Raw genomic sequence first — 15,030 nt, 5'->3', positions numbered from 1 at the left:
GTCACTGAAACTCAATCTAGGTCTGATACAGTAACACCTGAAATATTGAATGGGCCCAGGGCAACTGGGTTGCCTAGAGTGGGAGAGGGAGGGGGGCCCATCAGAGGAGGTCACAGAAATATCTTTTCTGTTATTAAGTAATCTATTCTTAGTAAGAACCAACAAAGAGCCAGCAAATGGCACCACCTCCCTTCTTGAGGTCCACGTATGACTGAGGCTGCCTTGCAACAAAAGGTCTCCCTTTCAGAGCACTTGAACCTCCATCCATGGGGACCTGATTTTTTTGGTACCTCCCTTTCAACCCAGACGTGGGCTTTCGGGGTGGGGAGCATGTGATGCCCCCCACGCTAAACAATTCAGCTCTGAGTCTGGCCGCAGTGACGACACTTGGCCCTAGGGAAACAGCACTGCAGGATCTGTGTATTCCCAAACCTAGGATGCCGATACATGCTGTAAAACCACGAAACGGATCGACAGGTGTCCCTCCAGAGACAGGCCCTAATGCAAGGATTCTCCGAACTCAAACATCCAAAAGCAAATGGACAAGCGAATACACAAAACCCCCAAAGCCAAAACACCCAACTCTAGCTCATCCTTCCCTGAAGCTGCCTTTAAAAAAGAGAGAGAGAACATTTAAGGGGCACTCAAAATTAAAATGTCATCTATTATCAACATTAAACTAAAAGCAAGCATATGACTCAAATCACAGTTTTCTCAAGTTACCACTGCTGTTGACTAATGTCTACGCTCACTTCTGATTGGGATATGGGTCAGTTCTCAGCTCTCAAGCAGAATTTACCCCAGGTCCTGCCTAGCATTAGCTGTGGACATTTCAACCTTGTGCCCTTTGGATTTGCCATTGCAAGAGTGGAATCTAGCCCCTGGGCTGGGTAGCGCCCCACACCTCCCACCTCTGGCAGCATTCTGGAGGGAGTGGCTGGCTGGCTGCTTGCTTTGAGTCATGGGACACCAGTGGGAAGAATCTGGCCAGTTCTCTTTTGGCCATGAGCTGGGAAATCCCTTGGCTCTCGGCTTGCCGCTGGTATAGAAACAAGGCCTCAGTCCCCTTATGGTAAGGGCTGTGCTGGAGACAAAAGGGGACCCCAGCATAAGCCTGGAGGTCCCTGGCAGTGGAGAAATGAAACACAGCCCAATCTCATCGCTTCGATGCCAAAAGAACTACTGCTTGTTGTTCCCTTTCTCCTCAACCAGATGTTGTTAAAGCAGCAACAAGCAGAGTGAAAGCCACTGACTACTGCCTCGCCATTTAAGGCCATGAGGAGCAGGGAGAGAGCGGCAAAGGGAAGGAGGAAACGTGCGGCCCTCAGCACTACAGCCCATGCTCCAGGACTACCGCCCAGGCTCCAGCACTACAGCCCAGGCTCCAGCACTACCGCCCAGGCTCCAGCACTACCGCCCAGGCTCCAGCACTACCGCTCAGGCTCCAGGACTACCGCCCAGGCTCCAGCACTACAGCCCAGGCTCCAGGAGCCGTCCTGGGGGAAGAGCCAGGGAAGGAAGAGTGGTGGAAGAAACGGACAGAGAGGAAGGAAAAAGAAACACACCAAACGTCCTCCTGCCCTCTCCCATGATGTCATCAAGAACTGGGTGTCCTCCAAGTCAAGTCAGGACTTGTTTCCTCAGGGGCAGAAGAAAAAAAAAAAACCCCAAAACAAAACAAAACAAAAAAACACAAGCACCTTCAGTCTATTTTCTTGGCTGGAAGCCGGAGCAAATCCAGCAGATATTTACACAAGGGCCCAGCCATGTATGAGAACAGGATGACCAGCTTCCCGTGGGTCATGGTCATGAGAGTCTGGTGTCCCGAGGCCCAGATGCGATACCAGGGGCCGTAGAATGGGTCTGAGATGGCCGGACACAGCATGTTGTTCAAATTCACTTCGGTGACCTGCAGGGACAAGGGAGGTAGAGTGAGCGTTCACCATCCTTAGGCTTTCTCTGGCTTCTGCCAGCTCAGCCGTGTCTACCTAATGGGGACTAGACAAGGAGGGATTGACCAATCCCCACCTGTTCATAGTGGGGTCTTTCTCCCCTACGTTTTCGGAGTGGGTCAAGGCTAGAGCCCTTTGGAGGTGACGGGGGAGGCCGTCCAGTGGAAAAGCTGGTCGGTTCTGCTCAGTCTTGCCTTCCGCTTGGGCCCAGCGCCCGCTGCCATTCCTAAGCATTTACTAGGGGCCTAGACCCGGAGGGGTGTCACGGGATAAAGGCAGTCCGCGGCACGGCCCCTGCCTGCATCAAGGTGGGGTGATCGGACTACCACGTGTGACCTCAAAGCAGACGTTGCTCACCAGCTCTTGCCCACCATGGGATCTGAGGGGTGTACAGGATGGGGGCTGAGTTCTCGGAGAAGATTTCACGAGGGCAGTGACACCTGAATGGACTCATGAAGGATGGATGGGGGTCATGGCGAGGAATGGAGTGAACGGAGCCTTCCTTGTAGGAGGCCCAGAGGTGAGACCGAGCACGGTATGTATGGTGACACGAGCACGCTGACTCCTCTGGAATCGAGGAGTCCCAGTGGAGAGCAGGTGTGAAGGTCGCACTGCTCCCTCCCTAGAGCACAGGAAGCATTCATGCTATTGGCAAGGAGCTCAAAGCAGCCCCCAGGCCAACCAGAGCAGAGCAACACGCCGGGATGGGGAAGACAAAATGACTGAGCGCTTCAACAAAGGCGCTGGTGACATCGGTTACACGCCCTAGTCCTGCCAGGTCCACGCGGCTAACGCTACATTAGTGCCGCTCGCACACAAAACCCGGCATGCCGCTCCAGCCTCGAGGACGGCCACGGCCCCTGCCTTCCAAAGCCCTTCAAGCACGTTCTCCTTAATGACACGTCCTCACCACCTCTCAGGGTCGGGGTTGCGGGCTTGTGCCGTGTCACGGAGGGTGGAGAGCGCACTGCACTCGAGAACGAGGTGACTCACCCAGAGCAGTGGCAAGGCCAGGACTTGAACTTGGGTCTCCCGACCCCAGCCCCAGCCCCAAGCTCTTGCTACTCACTTCGCCACCACTAGACACACCGCCCACGCACTCAGCAATCCTGGGCTCTGGATAACTCGACCACTGAACATCCCAGAATGCCACGGGGGTCACCCGACACCACGCTTTCACTGGACACACAGCTCAGGGCCCGGTAGTAGACCCAGAATGGACCCAAGGTCAGAAGCCTCCCCCAGGCCCAGGGCCAGGGCTAGCATCCTGCCTCGCATGGGGTCCACAGCAAACCACTTTCCAGTGCAGCTCTCTATCTCCGATCCAAGCGGCCGTGAGTGGAGGGCCTCCTTGCCTCCCCAGGGATGAAAGAAACAGTCATTACTGAAGGATTCAGAAATCTCTTTGGAGAGGCCAAGGCTGTGGATCGTAAATCAGCAGCCCAGACACAACACTCTGACAGCCTGGCCTTTGGCATCTTGTATTTTCAAAACAAAACGATACACCAGCGCCAACCAGGATTATCAAGATTTATGAAGAACGCCAAACAGAAGGGATAGAAGGGGATAGAACCAAACTTACCAGGCCCAGGATCTGCAAGACGCTGAAGTGATAAAAGAACATGAGGCCAGTCGAGAGAAGGGCCCACCGGAAACTGCTGAGGGGCTCCGGGGTATAAGCACCTGGAGGAAAAGTGGAGACAGTGAGACAGCAGGTTTGGTGACCCACTTCTCCTCCCTTGCCCCACCAGGGTGCGGGCGCTGCGGCCACAGCTACCACCTGCCGTTTACCCCCTTCTGCTGCCCTGGGTACTCCTATCACCCCTTCCAAAGTCTGTTCTGCCACATAATGCTGGGGCCATTACAAAGAGGGATTTTTTTTTTTACTGTTATTATAAAAGTAATACAGTTGGCCCTCTGTATCTGCGGGTTCCACATCCACGGGTTCCACTAACCAGATCGGTCCGTGGCTAATTGAACTTGTGGATGCGGAATCCGCGGATCCGGACGGCCAACTGTACTACACCGCTTTATATAAAGGGCTTGAGCAGCCTCAGATTTTGGTACTCGCAGGGGTCCTGGAACCAGTCCCCCTCGGACACTGAGAGATGACTGCACGTGCTCACCAAAGGAAACTTAGAAAATGTTAAAAGGTAGAAATGAGATGGAGGAAACGAAGAAAAACACCCCCAGCGCTCTACCAGCTGAATGTGACCACTGCTAGCACGTGGGTGTGTCTCCTTGCTTGCTGTATGCCTTGGGAGTTTCTTTTCTTTCTTCTTTTGATTACTAATTGGAATCTTACTGTATATATAATTGTATAGCCTTCATTTCCACATTTATTTTAATCATTCCCTCATGTTTCTAAAGTGAAACGTCATTGAGGAAGTATGGCGTGGCGGTTGAGAATGTTAACTTTGATGTCACACAGATTTGGTTTCAAACCTGGATTCTACCACTTACTGGCTGTGTGTGACCCTGGAAAAGTTGTTTCAACTCCCTGAACCTCAGCTTACTTGTGTGTAAAATGGGGCTACTTCTGAGAGTTGTTGTGAGGGGTAAAGGAGTGTATTGAGAACTCTCAGTACGGGATCTGGTACAATCAAAGGGTTCAATGCGTGTCAGGTACTGTCGTCACCGCATCGTTATTATCATTCAAGTAACTAAAGAATGTGCCATATCCAGTTGTTGTGCCATTTCCCAACCATTAGACAACTCTCTCCCCTTGGAACAGCAAGAATGATGTATTTTCCCTCTATCGTCACTCAGGAGCTCCTATCCCGGTAGGCTTGGATGTATTCTAGACCGTGCAGAGCAGGGCTGTGGCTTATAGGATGCTCCGGAATGGAAGGAACCTGGAACCCTCCACCTCAAGCAAGTAGGCGGCAACAGGACATCCTGCAGTAGTGTTTTCCCAAGTCAGTCTTTCACAGATTCATCCACTCATTCACCAGTTATTAGGCACCTATTATATTCCAAGCCCTGTGCCAAACTTTGGGGATAGGAACATAAAGAAGACGGGCTCCCTGCAGCCTCAGACACACAATCCGGCAGAGGAGGCAGACAAGCTGCTAACAATGAGAACCGGTACGATGGGTGTGATGACCCAGGTCTGTGCCACGTATTATGGGAGGACGGAACTCAGCTTGGCGGGTAGGGGGGAAGACTGATGATTTTTGGTGGAGGGGGCACCGAGCAGAGTCTTAAAGGACAAATGGGGCTAAAAGAGGGGCCTAGGCATTCCAGAGCAGCAGGCTGCAGGAAGGCAGACATCCGTGGGAGCGAGCCAATTCACAGAACTATGGGGAAGAGTTGAGACCACAGGGGACAGTGTGATGGGGCAGTGAGCAGGAATAGGACTCAGAGGTTGGCAGGGCTAGGCTGCTCCAAGCTGGGCCACGTAGGACCTCAGGAGCCAGGCTGGGGGCTTTGGGCTTCATCTTGTGCCGCAGGGTCATGACCCTAGATGCCTCAAGCCCCAGGTAGGCAGGTAACTGGGAGCAGGGGAGTGACCAGACAACAGGGATGTTGGAGACGGGCCAACTGGAAAGCCCAGGCCCCTCTGAAGAGGCCAGCCACCACTCAGTTCCACCCAATCATTGCCCTATGGGGACGCGGGCCCAGAGTTGCCAGTGTTTTCACTTTTGCAAGTGAAGCCAGAAATGGGAACTTTCATATGGAAATTCCTGATTTTTAAACGTTGGCAAATAATTCAAATTGTTTTAAGAACGTTCAACGGACCACACAAAACATGTCTTCTTGGATGGCTTTCAGCTCATTGGTGGCCAGCTTCGAGCTCTGCTGCAGAGCCACAGAAAGCGGCAGAGGGGTCTGAAGCGGGAAAGTGATGTGATCAGACGTGTGCTTGAGAAAGATCACCCTGGCCGGGCTGTGGGGTGTGGGCTGGAGCAGAGAGAGTCGAGGTGGGGGACCGAGACGGAGACTGCTTCAGGAACCCGATGACAGAGGAGGATGGATAGCTTTGAAGATAACGGCGGTGGCCCCGGGTTCTAGTTGGGCATCTCTGGGTGGATGGTGCCATTTACTGAGATGGAGAAGAGAGGAAAAGGCAGATTTGGGACAGAAGGTGGAGAAAGGAGGCCAATTTTAGACATGTTGAAGTTGAGGTGTCTGTGAAATACCCAAGTAGAATTGTCTCTTAGGTGGCTGCCGGCACTCTGGGAAATACAGCGTGACGGGTGACAGTGTGGGCACTGGAGCCGGGCAGACACAGGTTCTCAAATCCTGGCTCCTGTCGCTTATCGACCTCAGGGCCTTGGGCAAGCCTCAGTATCTCTTGAACTCAGTTTCACTCATCTGCAGAATGGGGTGCCGCCGCCTACTTCACAAGGTCATTGGGTAGATAGGATCATTTAAGCCATGATTGGAGTGCCATATCGGGGATCTAAGAAATGCTGATTATTTTCATTATTATATGAATCACAAACGCAGTGAGAAGGACGGGACCGAGCGCCCATATATAGGTGTCATCAGCACAGGACAGTAACTGAAGTCACAGGAGCATATGCAGACCGAGTGAGGAAGAAGGCCAGAGGCAGAACAACAAGGAACACCATGGTGGGGAGTGCAGAGGGAAGGAGAGGAGTGAGATGGGGGTGACTGAAGCCCCCCTGGGTCTTCTGGGGGAGAAGCTCAGGCTTGCTCTGTGAACAAGAGGCAGGCTCACCGCACATCTGAGTCAGAAGGCCCTTTGCAGGGATTGGACTCATCCGTCCACTTTGTAGATGGACAAACCGAGGCTGGGAGGTGGGCAGTGCCACAGCCGAAGTCAACAGCAGAGCACTGGGCTCTCAGACACAATGCCAAAGGACTCACTGCTCAATGCCCCCGCTGCCACTTGTCACAGACCTCCATCACACCACGTTGTACCAGCTCTTTGTCTATCTACCCGTCTAGACGAGTGCCTCGGGTCGAGGACTGCGTGGGATTCGTTCCTGTGTTCCTAGCAGATATCTAGCACAGAACTTGGAATGCGCTTATACTGTGTGCACTTTCCTGTCTGCTGGATGAGTGGGAATTGGGTACCATGTTGCCACCCTGACTGCTGGGGACGTAAAGGGGAAGAGGGGACCTGGAGGACCGACAGGTGCTTAGAGCCCTGAGCAGGTTTCCCCAGGTGTCCCTTCCCTCCAGCCTGCTTGGCTCCCCCTGGTGGCAGCTGGGCAGTAGTGACAGACCCCATGGGCCTGGTGGTGGCTGCAGGGGGAAAAAAGGACCAGAGGGGGAAGTATCCTCAGCCAGACTTCAGCAGCCCTCCCCCGCCTTCCCCTAAAGCCCCTGAACCCTGTCCTGCCCTCTATATGGGGGGAAAGGAACGCTCAGGCACTGCCAAGGGGCACGTTTCTCAGTGCTCTCACTGCAACCTCAGGACCATTCATTCTGTGTTACATCACCCGTCCCACATCAAGACAATTAGTTCTCTGAGGGAGGGGCCGTTTCTGAATCACCTCTTCACCTCCAGCACCGGATGCACGGTAGGCACTCAAAAAATCATCACTGCTTGGGAAATGAATGGGACAGACTTTCTGGAGCATCTATAAAACTATAACCCTTTGGCTCAACAATGCTACTTTGAGGACTACCCTCGAATACCTCAAACACCCAACACATGGCCCTTATTTGCACAAAGATATTTACACCTGCGCTACCTACTCTATTGAAACACTGGAAACAAACCAATTGGGGAGATAAGTTAAGTAAACTCTGGTACCTCAGTATTATGCAACAGTCCACTGCCATTCAAATAACAACCAGACAAACTATATACCTGTGTCGCAAAGTCCCTGGCTCGTGATGGCAGGTGTAAATGACAGAACACCAAACAGTACATCAGTGATGGAAAATACAGCTTAGTGGTTTAAAACAAAGGCCTTGGGGTCAGACAGCCTTGGGTTTGAGTCCTGCCTCTGTCACTGCCTAGAGGGGTGACCTTGGGCAAACTGTGCCATCCCTCTAAGCCTGTTTCCTGTAGCAACGTCTATCTCTCGGGGCTGCTGAGTGGAATAAGAGATATAAAAAAAGTAAATACAGCAGCTAGCCTGGCATACAGATGGCAGCTGCTATTTTTATCATGGCAACCACAGCCATCCAAAATCTCATAGAAGACTGGAAGACGAAAAGGAATCTCGTAAAGAGGTGATCTTTTTCTATGAAGGGGGACTTTGTGGTTTCCTCTGCCTTTTCACTGCTGTTGGTTCTTTTCATTGCAAAGGTGATCAAATATTCAATCTCTTTGAAAAAATAAAGAAAACAAAAGAAAGCACCATGAGAATAGATGACCCAGTCTACACAGATCTATGCAAATTGTATGCAAACGCACATCATTCTTTTTTTATATACCTGGATGTGGCCCTTGGGAAAATCTCAGTGAAAAACCAGTTTTCTTTTAAGAGAAAATAGAAACTTAAGCACTTCCAGAAAAATTAAACACATAAAACTTTTTTTCTTTTTTACTTTAAGAAAAAAATAAATGTGACATTTTCTGCTAGCATCTTCTACCCCAGGAGGATAGAAGCATTTCAGCTCTAAAGGTAGGGGGAAACCGAGATAATAGCTTTTTCTGAATTTGATTTCTGCCAGAAGGAAGTTTTATGAGTGCTGGGAGAGACATCAACTGTGCCACCAGCAGCCAAGACCGACCCCCAGAGGCCTCTCCCAAGGGCCCTTTCTCTCATCCTCTAATCCCACCCGGGAAGCGCTTACACCAAGGAGATGAGACGGGGCAGGACGGCATCCTGTTCTCCAATCTTCTTCCTGCTCCCTTCAACTCATTCACTTTTACATATTAGCCATTCATTCAACACGGACTGGCTGCACGCTGGGCAAACTCCATGCTAGACAGTGGGGATATGGAGGCCAAGACAGGCCCTGCCCTTCAGAACTACCCTGCAGCTTACACGTGAGCAGTGAGATGGTGTGATAAGGTAAGCGCACTAAGTAATGGAGACACTGAGGAAGGGGGGCTGAAGAACATGACAGTTTGGGTGAGTTTTGAAGAACAAGAAGGAGATGGGAGCAGGAGCTTAAAAGAAGGAAAGGACATTCCGGGCAGCAGGGTACAGCCTGGGAAAAGGTGTGGAGGCGTGAAACAGCATGCCATTTGCATGTAATCCCAAGCAGGTCTGTGTATCTGGAGCATCAAGTGGCAGGGGACACGTGCCAAGAGATGAAGCTGGAGAGACCGGCTCAGGTCATGAAGAGCCTTGTCCGCCGTGCCCGGGACCTTGGCCTTTATCCTCTTCACAATGAGAAGCCATTGAGAGGTTTGAAACAGGGGAGTGCAAGGTCAGGTTTCTGTTTCAGCTAGCTCGACTGCTCTGGCAGCAGTGTGGGTGATGGACAGGAGAGGGATAAGGTTGAAGACCAGTTCGGATGCTGCTGCAGAGATGGATGACCTGGCAATTCGTAGGACACAGAGGAGGCGCCTAGGGTGACTCCCAGGTCTATGAGTTCAGTGACTGAGAGGAGTCGATTCAGGGGAGAGGAGAGTTCAGGTTGGCGGCATGCTGACACTGAATGCCTATAGGATACCCACACGGACGTCTCCAATAGGCTGTGCAAGTCCAGGTCTAGAGCTCAGAAGAGGGAGATGTCCCAGAAACAGAGACTGGGGTATGGATAAGATCAACACGGAAGAAAGAGTCCACAGAATGAGATTAAAGGACCAAGGACAGAGCCTGGAAAACAGCAACAGTTGCCAGGAGAAAGAAGATACATGAGAAGACAAGATTAAAGACTGCCACGAGCCACACGTGGCAATTTACATTTAAATGGGTTAAGATGAAATAAAATTAGAAATCTGGTCGCTCAGTAGCCCATCACATTTCAAGTGCTCGATAACCACACACAGCTAGTGGCTACCATATCGGACAGGGCGGAGGAAGAACATTCCCATCCATGGAAAACTCCACTGGGAACACGCTTCTCTGTAGAGGTACAGTAAAGACAAATACTTCCACTGCGTTTGGCAACATGCTGGTCACTGGTGATCTTTGCTGTAGCAATTTCAGGAAAGTAGTGTTGCAGGAGCTGGGCTGTAAACAACTGCAGAAAAGCTTTCCAGGTGCACAAGGTAAGGAAGGGAATGCCAGGAAAAGGGAACAGGATATGCAAAGTCACAGAGAAATCATTAGCCAAATTCCCAATGTTTCGATCACTTCTCTGAATGTCCCCTTCATCCTTTATGCTCTTCCCTGACCTACCTCTCCCCACAAGGAGCCTGCTTCATCTCTAGCCCTCTGAAGTAGTCACTGGTTTTTTTTCCCCCTGGGCCCGTATAGGGAGAGTAGGGAACTTCTTTCTTTGCATTGCTATTTCCAACCCACTACCCTTCCGTTTCACAGTTGTCTACAGACTATCGGTCATGGTCCTTAATATTCCTCAGGGATATTAGTACCTGGCTCGGTACCTTTCTCTTCAAAAATACCCCCATCTTATGTCTTGATCTTTTCAACATATGCCTAACATGACCCCTCCAGTACCCTGGCCTCTCAGCTCCCTGGCCTCTTCTCCTCAATGATTTTGTCCCCGTCTCACTTCAGCCAGTCATTCTCAAGCTTGTGCCTGAGACCTTATAACTATGAATATCTGCAGCCCCTCGTTAAGTCAAGCATTCCCTCTTCACCCACCACTTCTATCTTTCCAGCTGACCCCCTCTAACCCTGACCCCAACACTTCTTTGACCCCCGCCCCAGAATCGGTGATCCATTGGTCCTCCCATCTTTTTTGCTGTCCCTCATGGCTCCCTCTTCTCTCCTTCAATTCCATGGCCCATCACTCGAATTATCCCTGGCATACACCTTTGACTTCATGGCATTTCTCATTATTCCCGTACTCATCTTGAAAAAACCCCAGCCCTGGTTAAGTCCCAACCTCCTCCCCCGCCTTGCCGGCACCTACACAGTTGAACACGGCTGGAGAAAAACATCCGCGCTGACTGTTCTCACATCAGATTCGTGATCACAAACCTCAAGTGCATCTTTCACGTTGCCAGACAGTCATTACACTTCCCCAGCCCGTTCACTCTCTCAGGCCACAATTTAATACTGTCTTCTGTCTTCTCAGATCTTCAACACTTCTATCCCATCCTCACTCTCAGATGATGACCCTGATTCCTATTTCACTGAGAAAAAACGAATCAAAAACTTCCAGGAGCTCTCATGATCACATCTAACCACTTATCTGCATCAGTGCCCAATGTGCTCTGCCTTCACCCTGTTCCCATGGATGAACTGCCCAGGACCCCGGCCAAGGCAGGCCTTCCCTTTTGTATCCCAATCCCATCCGCTCTCACCTACTCAATATCACTCCAGAAACGCTTTCCTCTTTCTCTTACATCGACGAGTTCTCCTCTACTGGATTATTCCCGTTAGCATATAAACTAAACATACTGTAACAGCTCCCATTCTAAAACAAACACACACACACTTGACCTCACTTCGCCCCTGCAAGCTCCTCATCCTCTGCTCATCTTCACAGCAAAACTCCTTGAGAGAAATGTCTATACCTGCCCTGCCTAATATGGTAGCCACTTCCGTACGTGGCTGTTTAACATTGAGATGTGCTACTAGTGTACACTACACTACTGTATTTCAAAGGATGTAAAATATCCTGGTAATAATTTTATACTAATTATTTGGGGGTGATAATATTTTAAATATAGTGGGTTAAATATCAGATATATTATTAAAATTAATTTCACCCATTTCTTTTACCTTTTTTTTAGTGTGACTACCAAGACATTTGAAATTACATATGTGGCTTACATGTTTTTATTGGACAGCACTTGTCTATATTCCGCTGTCTACAATTCCTCTCTTCCCATTCTCTCTCAACACGAGCTAATCAGGCTTCCGTGCCTACCTCCCCACCCCTCCCTCCACCAAAACAGCTCCCATCAAGGTCACAAATAACCTTTTCATTGCTAAATCCAGTGGCCAATTCCCAGGCCTCATCTTATGCACCCTTTCTGTCTTGAAACATTCTTCACTTGGCTTCCGGGATGCCCCTGTCTTAGTTCTCCTCCTGCCTCACAGCCTGCTTCTTCTCGGTCTCCTTTACTGCTTCCTCCTCATCTCCTTGACCTCTAAATGATGGAGAGGATCAGGTTGCAGAACGCAGAGCTTTTCTCTTCTCTAAATACTTTCATTCCCTAGGTGATTTCAACCAATCTCATGGCTTTAACACAATCTGCGTGCTGATGACTCCAACATTTACATCTCAGCCTGGACCTCTGCCTTGAACTCCAGGCTCACATAGCTCACAGTCTACTCAATATCTGCACTTGGATATCTAAGTGGGCATCTCATTCTTAAACCCAGCTTTTGATTTTGGCTCCTATGGTAGATTGTTACAGTACTGGCTCCCAGTGAATCACACCTTCCCAGTATCCACACCCTTATGTATTCCTCTCCCACGATGATTTGGCCATGTGGCCCATCTGGCTCAGCCAGGGAACTTGCTTTGGTCAATGGGACTTCATCAAAAAGATACAATCAGAGGCTTCATAATCTCTTATGAATTGGGGCTTGCCCTCTTGGAATGCTGCCCTGAGACCCCCATGCCATGAAAGGCCTTGTGGATAGAGAGGCCCAGCTATCCCAGCTGTCCCAGTTGAACCCAAGCAGGACCAGTAAGTAGAAAAAACAAATGTCTTAGTCACCTCAGGCAGCCATAACAAAATACCATAAGCTGGGTGGCTTAAACAACAGAAACTTATTTCTCACAGTTCTGGAGCCTGGAAAGTCCAAGATCAAGGCACTGGTAGACTTGGTGTTGGGTGAGAACCCACATCCTTGTCCATAGACAGACATCTTTTTGCCATGTTCTCACATGGTAGAAGGGGCTAGGGAACTCTATGGCCTCTTCTTATAAGGGCACTAACCCCATTCACGAAAGCCCCACCCCCATGACCTCATCCAACCCTAATTACGTTCCAAAGACCCCACCTCCAAACATCATCACATGGGGGGGGTGGTTAGGACTTCAACATAGGAATTTCAGGGGAGGAGACAAACATTCAGTCCATGACAAAGAATGACCCAGTCAACCGACACAACTGTGAAAAATAATAAGTCATTGTTTTAAGCTACTGAGTTTTGGGGATGTTATACAACATTAGATAACTGAAAGAGCACTTCCTTCCCCGACCCTCCAAAAAAGCAATAAACAAGCACAAAACCCCTTCTCCTAGTCTTCCTTATCTCAATAAATGGTAATTCATTTAAGTTACTAAGGTCAAAAACCTTAGAGTCATCCCTGACTCCTCTCTGTCACATCCCACATCTGATCCATCAGCAAATCCTGTTGGCTGTGCCTTCAGCATGTATCCAGAATCCAATGGCATTTCTCTGCCGCTACTGTTCGTACCCAAGCCCAAGCCACTAGCATCTCCTTCCTCTTTTATTGCAAACATTACTTATAGGTGTCCCTATTTCTATCCTGTGCCCGTAGAGTCTAATTTCAGCATAGCAACTGGGTGATCCCTTGAAAGATTAACTCAGATCATGTCAGTCCTCCACTCAAAAGCCTCCAATGGCCTCCCATTTCCCTAAGAAGAAAATGTCAAGTCCTTACAATGGTCTATGAGGCCCTATATATGATCTGCCCCTCACCTATATCACCTCTCTGACCTCATCTGCTACCACTTTCCCCTTCCTTCACATGGCTCTAGACACACCGACATACTTGCTATTGCTAGAATATTCTAGAAACACTTCTGTCTCAGGGTCTTTACACTCGTTATTTTCTCTGCTTGGCGTATTCTTCCCCCAGATATCCAGAAGCTGGCAAGCCTTCGCTCAGATGTCACATTCTCAGTGAGGCCTTCCTTTACTCTCTCCACCCATTCAGCAACACTATACCCGTTACCATGCTTTTTCTCTTCCTTTATACACTTAACATCATCTGACTTACTATATATTTTACTTATTTCTATGTACTTATTTCTTTACTGTCTCCTGCCACAAAAGATTGAAAGCTCCATGAAAGCAAAAGTACGTATCCGCTTTACTCGCTGCTTGTCCCCAGCAAGTGCCTGACACAAAGGAGGGGTTCAATACATATTCGCTAAAAGGATGAAGTGAGCAGCCCAGTATGTTCGAGAACTTTATACAGTTCAGTAGCAGTGGACTACCATGTGGGAGAAAGGGATAAACAAGAGACGAGGGCCAGTTCTTTAAGAATCCTGTTTGCAACATTAGATATTTTGGACTTTACAAATCATCTTGAGATCTTGTTAAAAGGTGGGTTCTGATGCAGTACGTGTGGGGTGGGGGCCGGAGCGTCTGCATTTCTAACTAGCTCCCAGGTGCTGCTGGTCCTCAGATCACACTTTACATTGTAAGGGATAGAGCTCCCCATCTGGCTGCTGATTGAAATAGGGCAAGACTAGAGGCAGGGAGACCAGTGTTGAGGCTATTGTAATAGACCAAGTCAGGGATGATCCGATGTGAACTAAATAAAATAGAAGTAGTAGGAATGAATTTGAGAAATGATCAGGAGATCAGATTGACTGGATGTGGTGGGAGTGGTGAAGAGCCAATGGTTCTCTTAAGATTCCTGGCCTGGGTAATGAGTGAGTGGTGGTACCACTCAGTGGGATGGGGAGCATCGGAGAAGGTGCAGGTTTGGGTACAGGGGGAGAATGACAAGTCTAGTTCCCGACAACAATGCCATCCCATCTTTGGTGCCCTCTAAATGAGACACCCTCATTTACCCGGAAGACAGAGCTCTGGGTGGTGCAAGCCCAACGCGACCACAGATGTGTGATTTCGCATCCTCAGCTGTTGAGTGCAGGCCCAAGTCAGGCTGCTTTTCATCCAGGCATTGGATCAAGTGAACTGTACCCTCTAGTCTGCTTAATGTACAAGGCTGTCCCAAGTTGGGTGTCCATGTGGAAGGTCCACCTGGTTGACCTTCTATCCTGAGGGGCTGGAGAGCCCACTCAGGCCAGGCTTCACCCTCAAACTGCCTAGTGGAGGCCGACTGGGCCACCCAGCCTACGGCTAAGGCAACGTAAAGACCCACCTTCATCCGTGAGGATCAGAGAGCCAGCCCT

The 15,030-nt window shown here is 49.7% G+C and overlaps 1 protein-coding gene across 12 annotated transcripts in view; it reads right to left on the bottom strand.

Moving 5' to 3' along the window:
* Nucleotides 1-641: 641 nt before the first annotated feature.
* TMEM164 (transmembrane protein 164) overlaps nt 642-15,030 on the bottom strand; it is a 159,915-nt gene continuing 145,526 nt past the window's right edge. For 11 of the 12 annotated variants that reach the window (XM_082447726.1, XM_082447722.1, XM_082447723.1 and 8 more), the window contains 2 exons: nt 3,535-3,635; nt 642-1,909 (listed from right to left, as the gene is read on the bottom strand). In XM_082447726.1, the coding sequence (XP_082303852.1) occupies nt 1,703-1,909; nt 3,535-3,635 (308 nt within the window). In that variant the 3' untranslated portion in view covers nt 642-1,702. Of the gene's footprint in view, nt 1,910-3,534; nt 3,636-7,266; nt 8,204-15,030 lie in introns of those variants that run through there. The other variant, XM_082447729.1, reaches the window with a different exon arrangement.

The sequence above is a fragment of the Balaenoptera physalus genome (genome assembly GCF_965194825.1).
Source record: "Balaenoptera physalus genome assembly, chromosome: X".
In the NCBI taxonomy this organism is placed as follows: Eukaryota; Metazoa; Chordata; class Mammalia; order Artiodactyla; family Balaenopteridae; genus Balaenoptera; species Balaenoptera physalus.
Note: the sequence above shows the minus strand (reverse complement) of the source record. Positions and strands in the feature narration are given on the sequence as shown.